The 14,493-nt window shown below is 49.2% G+C and overlaps 2 protein-coding genes across 2 annotated transcripts; one reads left to right on the forward strand and one right to left on the reverse strand.

Moving 5' to 3' along the window:
* Positions 1-662: 662 nt before the first annotated feature.
* NEFL (neurofilament light chain) lies at positions 663-5,343 on the forward strand. The gene is made up of 4 exons (XM_042836165.1): positions 663-1,712; positions 2,479-2,603; positions 3,463-3,785; positions 4,810-5,343. The coding sequence occupies exons 1-4, from the start codon at positions 663-665 to the stop codon at positions 4,980-4,982; spliced, it is 1,671 nt and encodes a 556-aa protein (XP_042692099.1). The 3' UTR covers positions 4,983-5,343.
* Positions 5,344-9,952: 4,609 nt separating this feature from the next.
* NEFM (neurofilament medium chain) lies at positions 9,953-13,953 on the reverse strand. The gene is made up of 3 exons (XM_042836162.1): positions 12,889-13,953; positions 12,563-12,687; positions 9,953-11,452 (listed from the first exon to the last, which is right to left on the reverse strand). Exons 1-3 carry the CDS (start codon positions 13,951-13,953, stop codon positions 10,078-10,080), a joined length of 2,565 nt encoding a protein of 854 aa, XP_042692096.1. The 3' UTR covers positions 9,953-10,077.
* Between the last annotated feature and the right edge of the window lie 540 nt (positions 13,954-14,493).

The following is a 14,493-nucleotide window of genomic DNA, read 5'->3' on the forward strand; positions in this document are numbered from 1 at the left end:
TTATGGTCCAAGCCTCGGGCAGATTTGCCTCTGTGAGTATTTCAAGGGATGAAGCAAAGCTAGGTAGCCAGGAATCAGCACACGTTGCTGGTACAACAAACCTCATACTGTGTTTTCTTTCACCATTAGCTGGTCTTAGGAACCACTGGTAACGAGGCACGTGGTGAGGACAGAGGGAGAAGGCTGACCCTCGCTGTAACTGTAACGTACAGGGGAAAGGAAGGAGAAACGGGCTATTCATACACACATTCGGGGGTTTCTGAGGTACAAGAGGGGGTTGCGGTGATGGTCTAATATCGCGGTCCGAGGTCGGGCTTTGTAACTCCGGGGCTCCGTCAGAGCGGCGCGAAGGGGAGAATAGAGAGAAAATGGCGGCACGGCTCTGAGGGAGGCGGCACAGGGCAGGTGTGGGGCGAGCGCGAGGGAGCTGCCAGGTGAAGGAAGCCCCAGAGAACCTGCAGACAGCTCAGCCCTGTCCCTGGGGAGCACCGGACCGAACAAACCATCCCAGAGCATCGCAGACACCGACCAACACCACAGCCGCGCCCGCGGCGCTCCGCCCCGGCCCCGCCCAGCGGCCGTTCCTCCCACCCTCCCTGGCCATAAATAGCGGCGCTCGGGCGGCGCCGATCCGCAGAGCCCTTGCCGAGCCCCCCGCAGTCATGAGCTCGTACGGCTACGACCCGTTCTTCCCCTCCTACAAGCGGCGCTATGCCGACAGCCCGCGGCTGCACGTCTCCGCGATGCGGAGCGGCGGTTACAGCTCGGCGCGCTCGGCGTATTCTAGCCTCTCCGCGCCCGTCTCCTCCGTGTCGGTGCGCCGCAGCTACGCCGCCTCCAGCGCTTCGGGTTCCCTCCTGCACTCCGTGGACAGCCTCGACCTGAGCCAGGTGGCCGCCATCAGCAACGACCTCAAGTCGATCCGCAGCCAGGAGCGGGCCCAGCTGCAGGACCTGAATGACCGCTTCGCCTGCTTCATCGAGCGGGTGCACGAGCTGGAGCAGCAGAACAAAGTGCTGGAGGCGGAGCTGCTGGTGCTGCGGCAGAAGCACGCCGAGCCGTCCCGCTTCAGAGCCCTCTACGAGCAGGAGATCCGCGAGCTGCGCTTGGCCGCCGAGGAGGCGACGAGCGAGAAGCAGGCGCTGCAGGGCGAGAGGGAGAGCCTGGAGGAGACCCTGAGGGGGCTGCAGGCTCGCTACGAAGAGGAGGTGCTGAGCCGCGAGGACGCCGAGGCCCGGCTGCTGGAGGTGCGCAAAGGGGCGGACGAGGCGGCGCTGGCGCGGGCGGAGCTGGAGAAGCGCGTGGACAGCCTGCTGGACGAGCTGGCCTTCCTGAAGAAGGTGCACGAGGAGGAGCTGGCCGAGCTGCAGGCTCAGATCCAGTACGCGCACCTGTCGGTGGAGATGGACGTGTCGGCCAAACCCGACCTGTCGGCCGCGCTGCGCGACATCCGCGCGCAGTACGAGAAGCTCGCGGCGCGCAACATGCAGAACGCCGAGGAATGGTTCCGCAGCCGCTTCACCGTGCTCAGCGAAAGCGCCGCCAAGAATACCGACGCCGTCCGCGCCGCCAAGGACGAGGTGTCCGAGAGCCGCCGGCTGCTCAAGGCCAAGACGCTGGAGATCGAGGCCACCCGCGGCATGAACGAGGCGCTGGAGAAGCAGCTGCAGGAGCTGGAGGAGAAACAGAGCGCCGACATCTCCGCGCTGCAGGTGGGCGGGTGGGGGGCGGGGGGATGCGGCCACGTAGCGTTATCTCGTGGCATCGTGCCGCTTTGTGTTGTGGACCGTAAGGTTGCTGCTATAAACCGGCTTAGAAATAGCCTGAAAGGTAGAAAAAGCATAAGGGGGAAAGCACGAGCGTCAGAACCAGCAGCAAAACAAAGCCTGACACACAGCCTTAGTCCTTAAATAAGAGAATTAGTACAAATTCACTTAAAATATCCCAGTAATGCTGGGGATAGATGTTAGAAATAAAGTGAAGCGTGCACAGCTCATGGATGCTTTGGTGCTTAAGTAATCAATAATCAAAATTGGCTTGAAAATAGCCCTAGTAGTAGAGAGAGCATAAGGGGAATGCATAGATGTCAGAAATAAAGTGAGGCATATGCGGCTTGTGGATGCTTCAGTCCTCAAACAACAGAGTAGCAGAGGATTCACTTAAGGTTAGAAAAAGCATGAGGGGGAAGCACAGATGTCAAATAATGGAGCATGCACAGCTCATGAATGGTTTAGCCCTTAAATCATAGGAAGTTTTATTCCTTAGATGATGGGAATAAAGCTATCGATAGAGATGCAGGGGTGGAAGGTGTCATTGAGGTGGGCATTGCTAAGTGGTGCTGCTTTGTGCAGTTTGGAATTTGGAGCTGTTCTCCTACTGACAGGAAGGTGAAATGATGAGGATGCTGGAATTGCTTGCAAGCAAGGACATTGTTGCTAGACAAAGGTCTTTGCATTACTGTGTTCTTCCTTCCAACAGGATACAATCAACAAACTAGAGAATGAATTGAGAACCACAAAGAGTGAAATGGCTCGGTACCTAAAGGAATACCAGGATCTGCTCAACGTGAAAATGGCCCTGGACATTGAGATTGCTGCATACAGGTATGATGGGGATGTGTCATAACATGGGTCAGGTTCTCCTTTCTATGGTTACTCCTACTTAGCCTTCCTCTAGCAGAGAGTGCAGAATTTAATCAGATTTTCTCATTGGCTTTCTGTTTGGAAGAAGCAGAGCTTTTAAGGTAACAGCTTGTGTTAAGCAAAATCTGTGCTGCATAGCAAACATGAGCATCATACTGTGCATATATATGCATACAGAATTAGGAACTCAGCTGTGTAAGTGTGTTTTTACCTAGGAGTTCAGAAATCTATTCACTTTAAAATGCTTTTATATCATTAGGACTTGTTAATACAGGTGGCTTTATTCTCAGAACTAGAAATCCCTTAGATACTTTTAACAACGGGGTTTCTTTCTAACTCAAGAACTGTGTCTTGCTAAGCCAAGAATTGCTTTTAAATAGCAAAAAAAAATAATTATCCGTGATACCAGTAGCAAATGGTTTCTATGAGTGCCACAAAGGTAATACTAAAGGTGGCTCTAAACGTTGTCTTGCAGTTAACTGTGGCACAGAGCTGTTACATCCATACTGTTCTTTGGAACAATATAGGTTATCAGAACACATCTATATCTATACTTGTTGTAGAAACCTAATCCTAGGGTGTTTTCCCCATTATTTCTTCCAGTGGGAATTATTAATTTCTAAGTAATATGCATCTCTGAAGCTTTAAAATTCTCCCTAGAAGATCAGGCTGCTACTGCTACACCATTACTGGGGTTATATTTGCGCTCCCAAGCATGCAGTCTCCAGGGCTTGTGCTGCTCAAAGCATATTGGCCCATAATTGAGTCTGCTGAACACTGCAGCGTGGCTAATGCATCTGCTTGCTTTTTTTTCTGCTAGGAAACTGCTGGAAGGTGAAGAGACCCGACTCAGTTTCACCAGTGTTGGAAGCATCACCAGTGGCTACACCCAGACTGCCCCCACCTTCGGCAGGTCTGCCTACAGCGGGCTGCAGTCCACCTCCTACTTGATGACAGCCCGTTCCTTCCCCACGTACTACTCCAGTCATGTCCAGGAAGAACAGATTGAAATAGAGGAAACAATTGAGGCTGCTAAAGCAGGAGAAGCCAAGGCAGCCCCTGCAGAGGAAGGTGAGGAGGAAGAGAAAGAGGAAGGTGAGGAGGAAGAAGCAGGAGGTGAAGAGGCTGAAGAAGAGGAGGAAGGTACTTACAGCTTCTTTCAAAGCCTTCTCTTCCATGCATCACCCTGCTTATATAGGGGTAAAACCCCAAAATTCTGTAAGTTAGCTCTAATGAGTAGAACTCTCACTATCCCTTCATAGACAAAGATTGGAGGGATGAAGCCCATGGTATTTGAGCAAGAACAGCTGAATTTAGAACAGAAGGCAAGGTAAATGTTCAGTAGCAGACATTATGGAGGTGATTGTATTCCTTTGGAAACTGTTGGTTGTTTCCATTCTGTTTTTCTAAGAGAGATGAGAGTACATTAAAAGCAGGTAATGCTGTATTCATCTGGCAGCAAGCAATGTTCAGCTGTTACAGATATCCTTGTAAGAAAAGAAAGAAAAATCCTGAAATGCTATCGGAGTGCCTGGAAAAATGGGGCCATTAGCTGATCTCTGGGGGCATAACCATGGGCTCAGCAGGCAGCACTTTCTGTAGCCTGGTAGTTTTCCTGCTTTCTTAACCAGTTAAGCCAGTTAATTGCTGCCACCCTATTTTTATTTAATAAACTCATTTTTAAAGGATAAAATATAAAGGAATGTTGTGTAGCTCTGGCTTTAGACATATCAGATAAGCATTGTTTACCACTGAAATATTCCACAAATTAGTTAACATTACAGTAAAGCAATGGCTGAACAGCCAACTGGAGAGCAATAGCAAAAGCTGTTGTTGAACTCAAATATTTAGATAAGGCTTAAACAATAAGCCTACAGTTAATTAGTATTTCTCAGGACTGATTTTTCAAAAGAGTTAAATGAAGTGTTTAACTCAATCTGAAATCTGGGGTAAGCTAGTTGTGTGGGTTTGTCTGTCACCTTTATGTGTCCTAGATAGGTCCCTGCTTTCATACAGAAATCCACTGCTAGCCCCATCAAGCTTAGGTTGGCTGTCATCTGCATGCATGGGGATGAAGGGTGCAGGTATGCTGGCTTGTGTGGAAGTGGAGCTGGGAGCTGATTTGAAGCAGTGTAGGAGATGTGGAATTTTTTTTTGCCTTTGAAAGGTGCAAAGGAAGAATCAGAAGAAGGCAAAGAAGGTGAGGAGGAGGAAGGAGAAGAAACAGCAGCTGAAGATGGAGAGGAGTCTCAAGAAACTGCTGAGGAAACTGGAGAGGAGGAGAAGGAAGAGAAAGAAGCAGCAGGAAAGGAAGAAACTGAAGTGAAGAAAAAGGCTTGAATTCCAGGCAGCCTGGCTCTCATCAAGTTAAACTATGATTGACTGAGCTAAAATTGCAGTCTCACATATTTATTTCAGTGACCACTGAGGTTTAAAGTTAATGATCTATGATGTTTCTCTCTATGTGGAGTATCAGTATGCTGCTTGCAGAGCACTCACTGGCTTGCTCCCTGAGTGCTGCATGGTCTACACGTATGAATTCAGGGGTTATGTCCTACTTGGGTGATTCAGAATCATTACATTAAAAAAGGGGGGCAAAAAATAAGTCATGGGAATGAAAGTTATCTCTAATGTGCATTAAAAATAACTATGGAAACCTTGGGTGGGTAAAATAATGGAGGCTTCAATAAGTACGTGCAATAAAGCTAGTCAATAAAGTTACAAAAATGCTTACACAGATTCCTTTTGTGTGTGTTCTATCAGTAATGCATTTAATATTGATAAAGTGATGTACTGTGCTTATCTTCCATACCTGCTTACTGGGATGGGGTTCTGTCCCATACGCTTGGAGGGCTGCTATGTGGAGCAGTGCTGTGTGCATTAACTCCTCTACAGGAAATTGCCAGGGGCTCTTAAGGTTTTTGACAATGAACCAAAGAAAGGTGTGAGAAACCTGTGATCAGACACAAAAAAGGAACAGCACGAAGAGCAGCAAGGCCTGGCAGTTCAAAACAATGTCAAGTTTGAACCCATTTAGCATCAGCTAGCTGAAGGTGATACATGCAATTGAAATTCATGCCAAAAGTAATCACTGGGCCATGCTAAAATTAAACCGTTGTTAATTTTCTTACAGTCAGAAGCCAGGTTAAAAGAAGTGCAAGCTTGTACACTTCCCACAGTCCTGTTCAGCTGGATGGATTTTTGCATGAAATCTTTGGGTCCTCACTGCCTCCAGGTAGCGAGCGCTTCCAGTGCCACGGATGAGAAATTGGGCAGCAGGGCTGGTGGGAAGCTCTGCATTGCTGCTCCTTGGCACGCAGTGCCTTGCAGCTCAGCAGCACAGCGCTGTGTGTGAGAGGTGGCACTTGGAAGTGCTCTGTCAGAAAATGCTGAGGGTGACACTTCAGGAAGAGAGAATCTGCTCCGCAGAGCGAAAGCATGTTATGTGCCAGATTGGAGCGCACTGAAGCCAAACCACTGCCAAATAGATCAGCATATCTCAGAGCTACTGCCCCGTCCCTCCCTTCGTCCAAGCACTCAGAGCTCCTCCTGACTTTGTAATATCTGATATTTTTTCAATTTCTCATCTTTTCCTATGCATAAACCCCTTTTGCTCTCAGTTTTTTTGCATCCCTCTCACTCCTGGGAAGCAGCACGTCTGCAGATTGCCAAATCTCAGCTGCTAGGGATGCTCTCAAGCAGCACGTTCAGAGGCATGGCAACAAACACAGCTCTCCCTGCAGTGCATCTCATCCTGCGTTATTTTTAATGCGTTACAGCTGAAGGAGAGATCTCTCTCACACAGGAGATGTGTGAGTCACAGCACAGCAATGAGCTGCAGAGGGCTGTGTCCGCAGTGGCAACCCAGCTGGTTTGTTAGCCCTGTCCTGCCTTGTGCTAAGGTAAACTGGTGCAGGGAAGGTGGAAACGTGCATTTTCCTGCCGAGATGCTCTAGGGATTATGGAGATCCTGCTGGCAGTGCTTGTTTTTTTACCTTAGAAAATCCAGCTCACTTTGACGCAATGCAGTAGAAGCAGGCAGAGGGAGGCACGGAAACTTTAACCCAAGTTGCAGCTGCAGTAAAGCAGCAGGGCTGTCCTTGAGCATTCCCTGGTTGCTCAGGCAGATTGGGGCTGGGTCAGATTGAGTTCCTGTTGCAGAGGAGGCAAACACAAGAAGGTCCTAAATGCTTCTCCTCTTGACACACACTTACCCCCCTTCTACTTGGCAAGAAAGGAAAACTTGCACAGATACAATATCCAGATTCTAAGATTACCTCCCAGCAATTTAGTCATTGGCACTTTATCATTTGCTTCCTTGCTGGGTGAACTGAGAGCACAGCTTAATGCTGAGCAGAGAACAGCCGCTCAGTGCATGGTAAAAGCACAGACCCTGAAGTGCGGAGAAAATTCCAGTGCCTGACTCAGCATCCTGGCAAAAGCAACCCAGTTGGGTTTCATAACTCTCCCTGCTTTGTTTCTGCCTGGATTTTCATTCTGGGATGCTGAAAGTGCCACAGTCATAGCTCCCCAACAACCCTGTATGATACCAAGCTCCCACCCTAGAGCTCTCTATTCCCAAAGCCATTGGGTGGCCCACCCAAAGTCAGACACATCTTCACACATATCTTCTGTTCATTGTTTTTTCCCCTCCCAGAGCCTTTTGTACTGGTTAATGAACTCCTGTGTCTGAAAATAATTAATCCCCTCAGTGGTTATTCACAGCCTCAACAAGTAATTGTTGCAGTACAGGCAAACAGCACATATTTATGCATCTCTGCCCTGGAATTATGCTATCTTTTGAAACTGTTTGATTGCAGATGTCAGTAGACAAAACCTCTTGGCAAAATTAAATATTAATTGGATCTTATAGTTTTATAAATATTTAGAAATGTGCTAACGGGTTGCTTATTTCCCCTAGGATTGGGTGGAAACATTTGCAGTGGGCGATTGGCCAAATTAATGAATTTATATGTTAGGGAACAACACAGACAACAGTCCTTAGGTTCTGTCCTTGTAATATCCTACCAGAACTGAAGGGAAAGCCTAACATAAAAAACCCAACCCAGCTCAGGATCCCACCTGCACCTGTGTGAGCCCACGTTTGTTGTGTGTGCCTGAGTCTCCCACTGATGTCAGAATGTAATTAATGGTGCCAGATGACCCAACTTTGGATGCTGGAGATGCCCAACTTTCACTGAGATTTGGTGACATTTCAGCAGATCCTGGCAGCACTGTTGGCAGGTGAGTGTGATTGTGGTTGTTAGCATCTTATTCCTAAAGGTAAGGTTATTGGTTATTTTATGTCCATATACCCACGTAACTTTCACAACAAAGCTTGCTACAGAGAAACTGCCATCTAATTTGCCAGCTCTGCTGTAATTAAACATTACTCAAGCTGCAATCTGTTGAGCACAGATTTCCATTATTGATATCAGCAGGAGAAGCATTCATTGCTTTGCTACGCAAAGGCATTCATGTTGATTTGAAAGACTTATCTGCTGTGGATTTTGTGCATTTTCTCCAGTGAAGAACATGAGTAAGACTTCCAATTAAAATCTACTTGATCTTCCATTATTAGCAGAACAAAGAATTGGCAGGCATATGGAAAGCATTGATTTTGATCAGATTTTCTTTATTAGCCTTCAGATTTCAGGATGGTTCATTTGCTGAACCCAGGCTGCTGAAAAAATGATTTGCATTTCTTTGCTATACGTAGCATGTAAAACAGTGCATGAAAACAGTAAATGCAATATTAACCCTTGAATAAAAGAGATTATCTCCCCAGTCTGGAGTCACAGCCATCCTTTTTCCTTTTGTCTCCGTTGTTTTCCATACATTGGGATTTTTAAGGGCCTGTTAGTAGGCTTTCCTCTTAATGAAGGCAGCCTACAAGTGGCAGTAGACATAGGCCACAGTTTTAAAGACCTTCCCATTGGAAATGAAAAATAATGTCCTCATTTGGTTTTATCCCCCAGTCCCACCAGGTGTCACCTGAGCCCCAGTTCAGACTCAGGAATAATTTCCTTTCTACAGTTATTTTTAAATGGACAAATTTGTAATTAAAAAAAAAAAAAAAGTTGGTGATATTTTTGATACCCAAAGCAGTGTCACCTATGGGGCACTTCCCTTTTCCAGGAATTTGCTCTCAATTTCAGAATGTTGTGTTTAGAAACAGACTTCATCTGTGGATCATTTGGGAGAGGGAGGTTATAAGAACATTCCCATATAATTAAGGAAAGAGACAAAAATTAATGCCAAATCCCCCATCTTTTGATGAATACAGCATCTGGGTCAGGATGACTTAGTTGAGCAAAGACCCACTAAGCCACAGATGAGTGTCGTAAAAGATATTATGACCAATCATGGTCCACAGACAGGCCATCATCATAGGAAAGCCAAGGAACAATCTGGAAATTGCTCCGTTTTTATGGCTCTCCTAAAACATGGAGACAAACACAGAGCTCAGTGTATCTTGGATTGCCTAGATAAGCAGTGTTAGCAGCCATGGCTTGAAGACCTTTCCTCCACTATCCATGGGGACTGCAACCCCACTGAGCACCTAAAGGCCAACCTGTAGAACTCAACAGATTCCCCTTTACTCTACAAAGCAGAGGATGCATTGCTTAAACCAGATTAACTATTTGTGTCACTTAACCCTGTTAGAGGACATTTCTAGAAGGAGAAATCAAGAGAAGGGAAGCCTCAAGCAACTCTTCAGCCCACACCAGGAGAAGCTCCCAATCCCTAAAGGAACAGCACCGGTTCGAAGAGAAGCACCACACAAGCCATGTTTTCATATTGACCTTTATTGAGCAAGAACTGCTGTGACGGTTTTACATCAAACAACAAAAGGTTGCGTACTGTGCATGTCAACTAGGTTCTCCCATGAGCAAAAGTCCACCCTAATTGCACCAGTGAGGTAAACATAATTACTTATAAGTAGCTTTTTTTTTTTTTTTTTTTTAATTATTATTAAGGCTAGGAGAGTTCTGGTTCTCATGAATATTCTAGTATTGTTTTCTGTTTGATTTTGGCTCAGTTGGTTCTTTGCATAATACATCTCAAGTCATTTCTCAGATAAGTCCCTCCAACAGCTCAGGAAATTCAAAAGGTTCCTTTGCACATTTCAACTCATGCACTATTATTAGTATTTTATTTTTTATTTTTATTTTTTATTTTTATTTTTTGTTCCCCAAGCTCTGTGGAGGGAGCACATCTTGAGCCTGCATGCCTTTCCCCCCCCCTCCCCTATATTGCACAAAAAAGTAAAATACTGTGTGTCTGGAGCCTCCATGAGAGAACCCGTTCTGCTTTAAAGCCGTCACTCACATGCATTTTGCAGCTGTCATATGGCTTAACCTTTTGCACCGACCCAAGCTCTTTGATTTTTTTATTTATTTTTTTTTTTAATTTAGCTATAACTGAGTTTAATTCACTCTTTAATCTCTTTTACTACAGCATGTGAAGTAACTTTCTCCACTTTCTTAGTGGACACCAATTTCTCCTCAAAGCTCTCTTCGTGTTCCTCCACCTTCTGAGTGACCGTCACCGACTTTGTGATGTAGGTGGTTGTACTGTCCCCTCCTTCACTTGTGATTTTCTCTGCTTTTTTGGTTACTACAACTTTCTCACCCTTCTCGTCGACAGGGCTCACGTCGAGGCCATTGGTGACAACGCCCTTCTCTTCCTCCTCAGCCTCCTTCTCCTTGGCCTCATCCTTCTTCTCCTCCACTTCGCCATTCACCGCAATGTCTTCTTTCCTGGCTTCCTTCGACACCTCCACCTCAGCAGTGACTTTTGTTACCTTTGTGACAGTGACGCTCTCCTCCACCATGGCCTTTTCATCTTTGAGAGGGGAGGACGGCTTCTCTGGAGAACGAGGCTTCTCTGGCGTCGCCGGCTTCTCAGGAGTGCGGGGCTTCTCTGGCGTCGCCGGCTTTTCGGGGCTGGCTGGTTTCTCTGGGGTTCGGGGCTTCTCTGGGCTCGCTGGTTTCTCTGGGCTCACCACTTTTTCTGGGGTTGTTGGTTTTTCTGGGGAGCGGAGCTTCTCCGGGCTGACCGCTTTCTCTGGGGTTGATGGTTTCTCCGGAGATGCCGGCTTCTCTGGGGAGGTCACCTTCGGTGTCGCCGGCTTCTCTGGGGATGCTGCCTTCTCCTCCTCTTTGGCTGCCTTCTCAGCAGCTTTCTCTGCTTTCTGATCCTTTCCTACCTCTGCTCCTTTCTGGACGGCCTTGGCTTGCTCTGTTGCAGGGGATTTAGGGGGGGATTTCGGGGGAGACTTTGCCGGAGGTGTTTTCACTTTTTCTACCTTTGCACCAGCCTCTTCAGCTTTGCCCTTGGCTTCAGCTTCTTCTTCAGCCTCCTCCCCTTCTTCCTTTTCCTCTATTTCTTCCTTTTCAGAGCCTCCTTCTTCTGCAGCATCTGATTTTGCAGCTTCTTCCTCCTCTGCTTCTTCTTCCTCCTTCTCTTCTTCTTCAGCTGCCTGTTCTGCAGCCTTCTCAGAAACAGCTTCTTCCTCTACAGCTTCTCCTTCTTCTGCCTTTTCTTCCTCCTGAGCCTTTGCTGCCATTTCTTCTGCGATAGCTGTGAGGGCATCTTCCATTTCAGACTTCTCATCCTCTACTTTTGTCTCTTCGATGATTTCTTCTACGAATTTGTGCTGGACCTTCAGCTTTGGTGGCTCGATTTTGGTTTTCTGTATTTTAGTGGATGCTATTGTGACTGATGGCTGTCTGTGTGTGAATATGGGTCCAGTGATGCTTCCAGAGAAGGCACTGAATCTTGTCTCCTCGCCCTCCAGCAGCTTCCTAAGGGAATCAGGAAGAAGAAAGAAAATGAGCATAGAAACCCAACCTAGGGGACAGCATTGCCCTCTGTCAGCAGGATGAGCTCAGCGCGTGTAGAATATGCTAGAGCAGGTCATCATCCATCGCTCACAGTCCGAGATCTGCTTTTCTCCAGTCAGCTCTTTCGGTAAATTCTCATTGAGCAAGCATCTTTGGGCTTGCTTTGCATGTAGCAAGCATATCACCTTCAGCTGAGCAGTTGAGATTCATCCTTAGAATCAAAGAAAGTGACTAACTTCATAGGACGCATCACAACTCAGGTGAACTGAGAATGGAGTGGACCCAAACAGAACACTGCTGCTGAGATTTTCAAAGCCAACTAAACATACATCCTAGCTCACTGTGGGCACCCACCTCTCTGTATGGCTCAAAGCAGGAGGCTGCAGAGCAATACAAGTGATACTAGGCAGCAAAGAGCTGCAGAGCCTGTGATGCCTGTTTGCCTCAACAGCCTCAAGTTCACAGGGATCCAAAAGCAGCTTTGTGTTTTGACTATTTTTATATTCAAATGCATGTTTTTCCATCTAAGCCTCTGACCCAGAAACATCAGCAGTTCTGATGAGGGTTCTGAAGTGATACTGGGAGACCAAAAGCCTGCCAGGTGATGGCAATAGCACACAGCTTTTCTGCTCCAGATCAGAGTGTGTGACAAAGGAAAGTTGAGCAAGAAAAGCAAAAGTGTTTGTGACAAGCAGATTAGCACTGCCTGCTTAAACCATGATCAAGCAAAAAGCATCTCTCTCAAGTGAGAAAAAGGAATGAAAGTGACAAGCAATGCTTGCATGGCATATGCAAAGTATCAGGAATTAAAAATAAACTCGTCTACTGCAGAACAGGCACAGGATGCAGCACTGGGGTGCACTGTGCACACATCAGAGAGGATGGGCTCCTTCTGGCTTTTCAGACACTTTTCAGTCTGTGCATTCTGAAAGGGCTGCAGTACTTCAGTCAAGCTCTAATTTGGCTCGTGTTCAATGCATACAGATACTTCTCGCTGGTGGTAAAGCATCTCAGAGCAGCCTCTGCAGTGCTATTAATATTCCAGACATGCCCACAACGATCCCCCTGTACCTGTATGCAGCAATTTCGATATCCAGGGCCATCTTGACATTGAGGAGATCCTGGTACTCCCTCAAATGACGCGCCATCTCCCACTTCGTTCCTCTGAGCTCATTTTCCAGCTGATGGATCGTGTCCTGCAGCCGAGACAGAACAGACCACCGTGACAAAGACATACAGAAAGGGAACGGGGAAAAAAGAAAGTTGCAGCGCGACTTCCCCGAAGTCCTTCCCACCCACTGGGCGGCAGCAGCGGATTGGGACCGCACCCCCGGCTTCCCCCCCGCCCGCATCCCGCAGCCCACATCCCTCAGCCCCCAGCCCACTCCCCGCAGCACCTGGTAGGTGGTCAGGTCGTTGTTGTGACGCTCCTCAATGTCGCTCAGCTGCCGCTCCAGCGATTCCTTGGTGCCGCGCACCGACTCCAGCTCGATGCTCTTGGACTGCAGCTGCCGCCGGTACTCGGCGATCTCCTCCTTGGCGGATCGGATGGCCTCCTTGTTCTGCTCGGCCGCCTCCGTCAGCTTGGCGTAGCGGCACTTGAACCACTCCTCGGCCTGGTGCATGTTGTGGTCGGACTGGCACTCCAGCTGAGCGCGGATTTCCTTCAGCGCCGTGGTCAGGTCGGTCTTCAGGTAGTCCTTCCTCTCCACCGTGGCGTGGGACGCCTGCAGCTGGGCCAGCAGCTCGGCCACCTCCTCCTCATGGTTGCCCCGCAGGAAGGCCACCTCGTCCTGCAGCGACTGCACCTTCTTGTCCAGCTCCGCCCGCATCAGCGAGGCCTCCTCCATCTCCTTGCGCAGGGCACGGATGGTGGCCTCCGTCTCGTCGCGCAGCCGCGCCTCATCCTCGAAGCGCTCCCGCAGCCGCTGGATGTCCTCCTCGATGTGCTCCGAGTCCAGCTGTATCTGCGCCTTCTCGTGGCTCACCTGCTCCAGGGCCCCGCGCAGCTCCCGCAGCTCCTGCTCGTAGGCTTCCCCCAGCTGAGCCCTCCCGGCGTGCTTCTGCCGCAGCGCCGCCAGCTCCGCCTCGATCTCCTTGTTCTGCTGCTCCAGGTAATGCACCTTCTCAATGTACCCCGCGAAACGGTCGTTCAGCCCCTGCAGCTGCTCCTTCTCGTTGGAGCGGCTCAGCTTCAGCTCGGCCGCCCCGTTCAGCAGCGAGGACTGACTCACGTCGAGGCTCTCTGCGGAGCTCAGCACGGTGGAGCCGTAAGCGGTCCGCGGAGCGCCGAGGTTGGTGCGTTTGTAGGACGAGGACACGGTGCTGCCGGAGCCCCGCGACCACGACTGCGAGCGGAAGCCGCTGGACGGGGATGCGCTGGCCCGGCTGTACGTGGCGCGGGTCTCGGTCATCACCCTGCGGTACGAGGGGTTGCCCAAGGGCTCCATGGTGTAGCTCATGGCGGGGGCACTCGGGGAGTGGCGGGCGGGAGCGCAGCGCTGCTCTGGCCGCCGCCGCCCCTTTTATAGCCCCGCCGGGCGGCTCCGGGGCGGCCCCGCACACGTGTGTGAGGATGTGTCCGCCCCCGGCCCTTCCTCAGCTCCGCCCCTCAGCTCCGCCTTCCCTTCCGCTCCTCCCTCATCCCATCCCATCCTTTCCCGGCCCCCGCTCCCTGCTCCCGACTCCCCGACCCCCGCTCCCCCTTCCCCCTGCACCCTCTTTCGTCTACACTCCTTCCCCCCTTCACCCCTTCCCTCCTTCCCGCTGTTTCCCATTCCCTAATCCCCATCCTCTTTCTCCTCTTCCCACCTTCTTGTCTCTTTCTCCCTTCTTCCCTTCTCCGTGTTTCTTCACTTATGCCTCATTTCCCTTCTCCCCTCTCCTTCCTTTAAATCTTCACTTTCTTTCCTATTTTCCCTTTCCTTTCCTTTCCTTTCCTTTCCTTTCCTTTCCTTTCCTTTCCTTTCCTTTCCTTTCCTTTCCTTTCCTTTCCTTTCCTT

The sequence above is a fragment of the Centrocercus urophasianus genome, unplaced genomic scaffold, assembly GCF_019232065.1.
Source record: "Centrocercus urophasianus isolate 14NV4802_14NV808 unplaced genomic scaffold, USGS_Curo_1.0 seq_58, whole genome shotgun sequence".
Classification (NCBI taxonomy): Eukaryota; Metazoa; Chordata; class Aves; order Galliformes; family Phasianidae; genus Centrocercus; species Centrocercus urophasianus.

Bases quoted from the DNA above. Each gene is read 5' to 3' on its own strand.
- NEFM (XM_042836162.1), bottom strand. From the start codon at position 13,953: ATGAGCTACACCATGGAGCCCTTGGGCAACCCCTCGTACCGCAGGGTG. The intron at 12,688-12,888 runs GTGCTGCGGGGA...TCTCGGCTGCAG, and splicing joins ACGACCTGACCACCTACCAG to GACACGATCCATCAGCTGGA. The intron at 11,453-12,562 runs GTACAGGGGGAT...TGATTCCCTTAG, and splicing joins ATCGAAATTGCTGCATACAG to GAAGCTGCTGGAGGGCGAGG.
- NEFL (XM_042836165.1), top strand. From the start codon at position 663: ATGAGCTCGTACGGCTACGACCCGTTCTTCCCCTCCTACAAGCGGCGC. The intron at 1,713-2,478 runs GTGGGCGGGTGG...TCCTTCCAACAG, and splicing joins CCGACATCTCCGCGCTGCAG to GATACAATCAACAAACTAGA. The intron at 3,786-4,809 runs GTACTTACAGCT...TGCCTTTGAAAG, and splicing joins GGCTGAAGAAGAGGAGGAAG to GTGCAAAGGAAGAATCAGAA.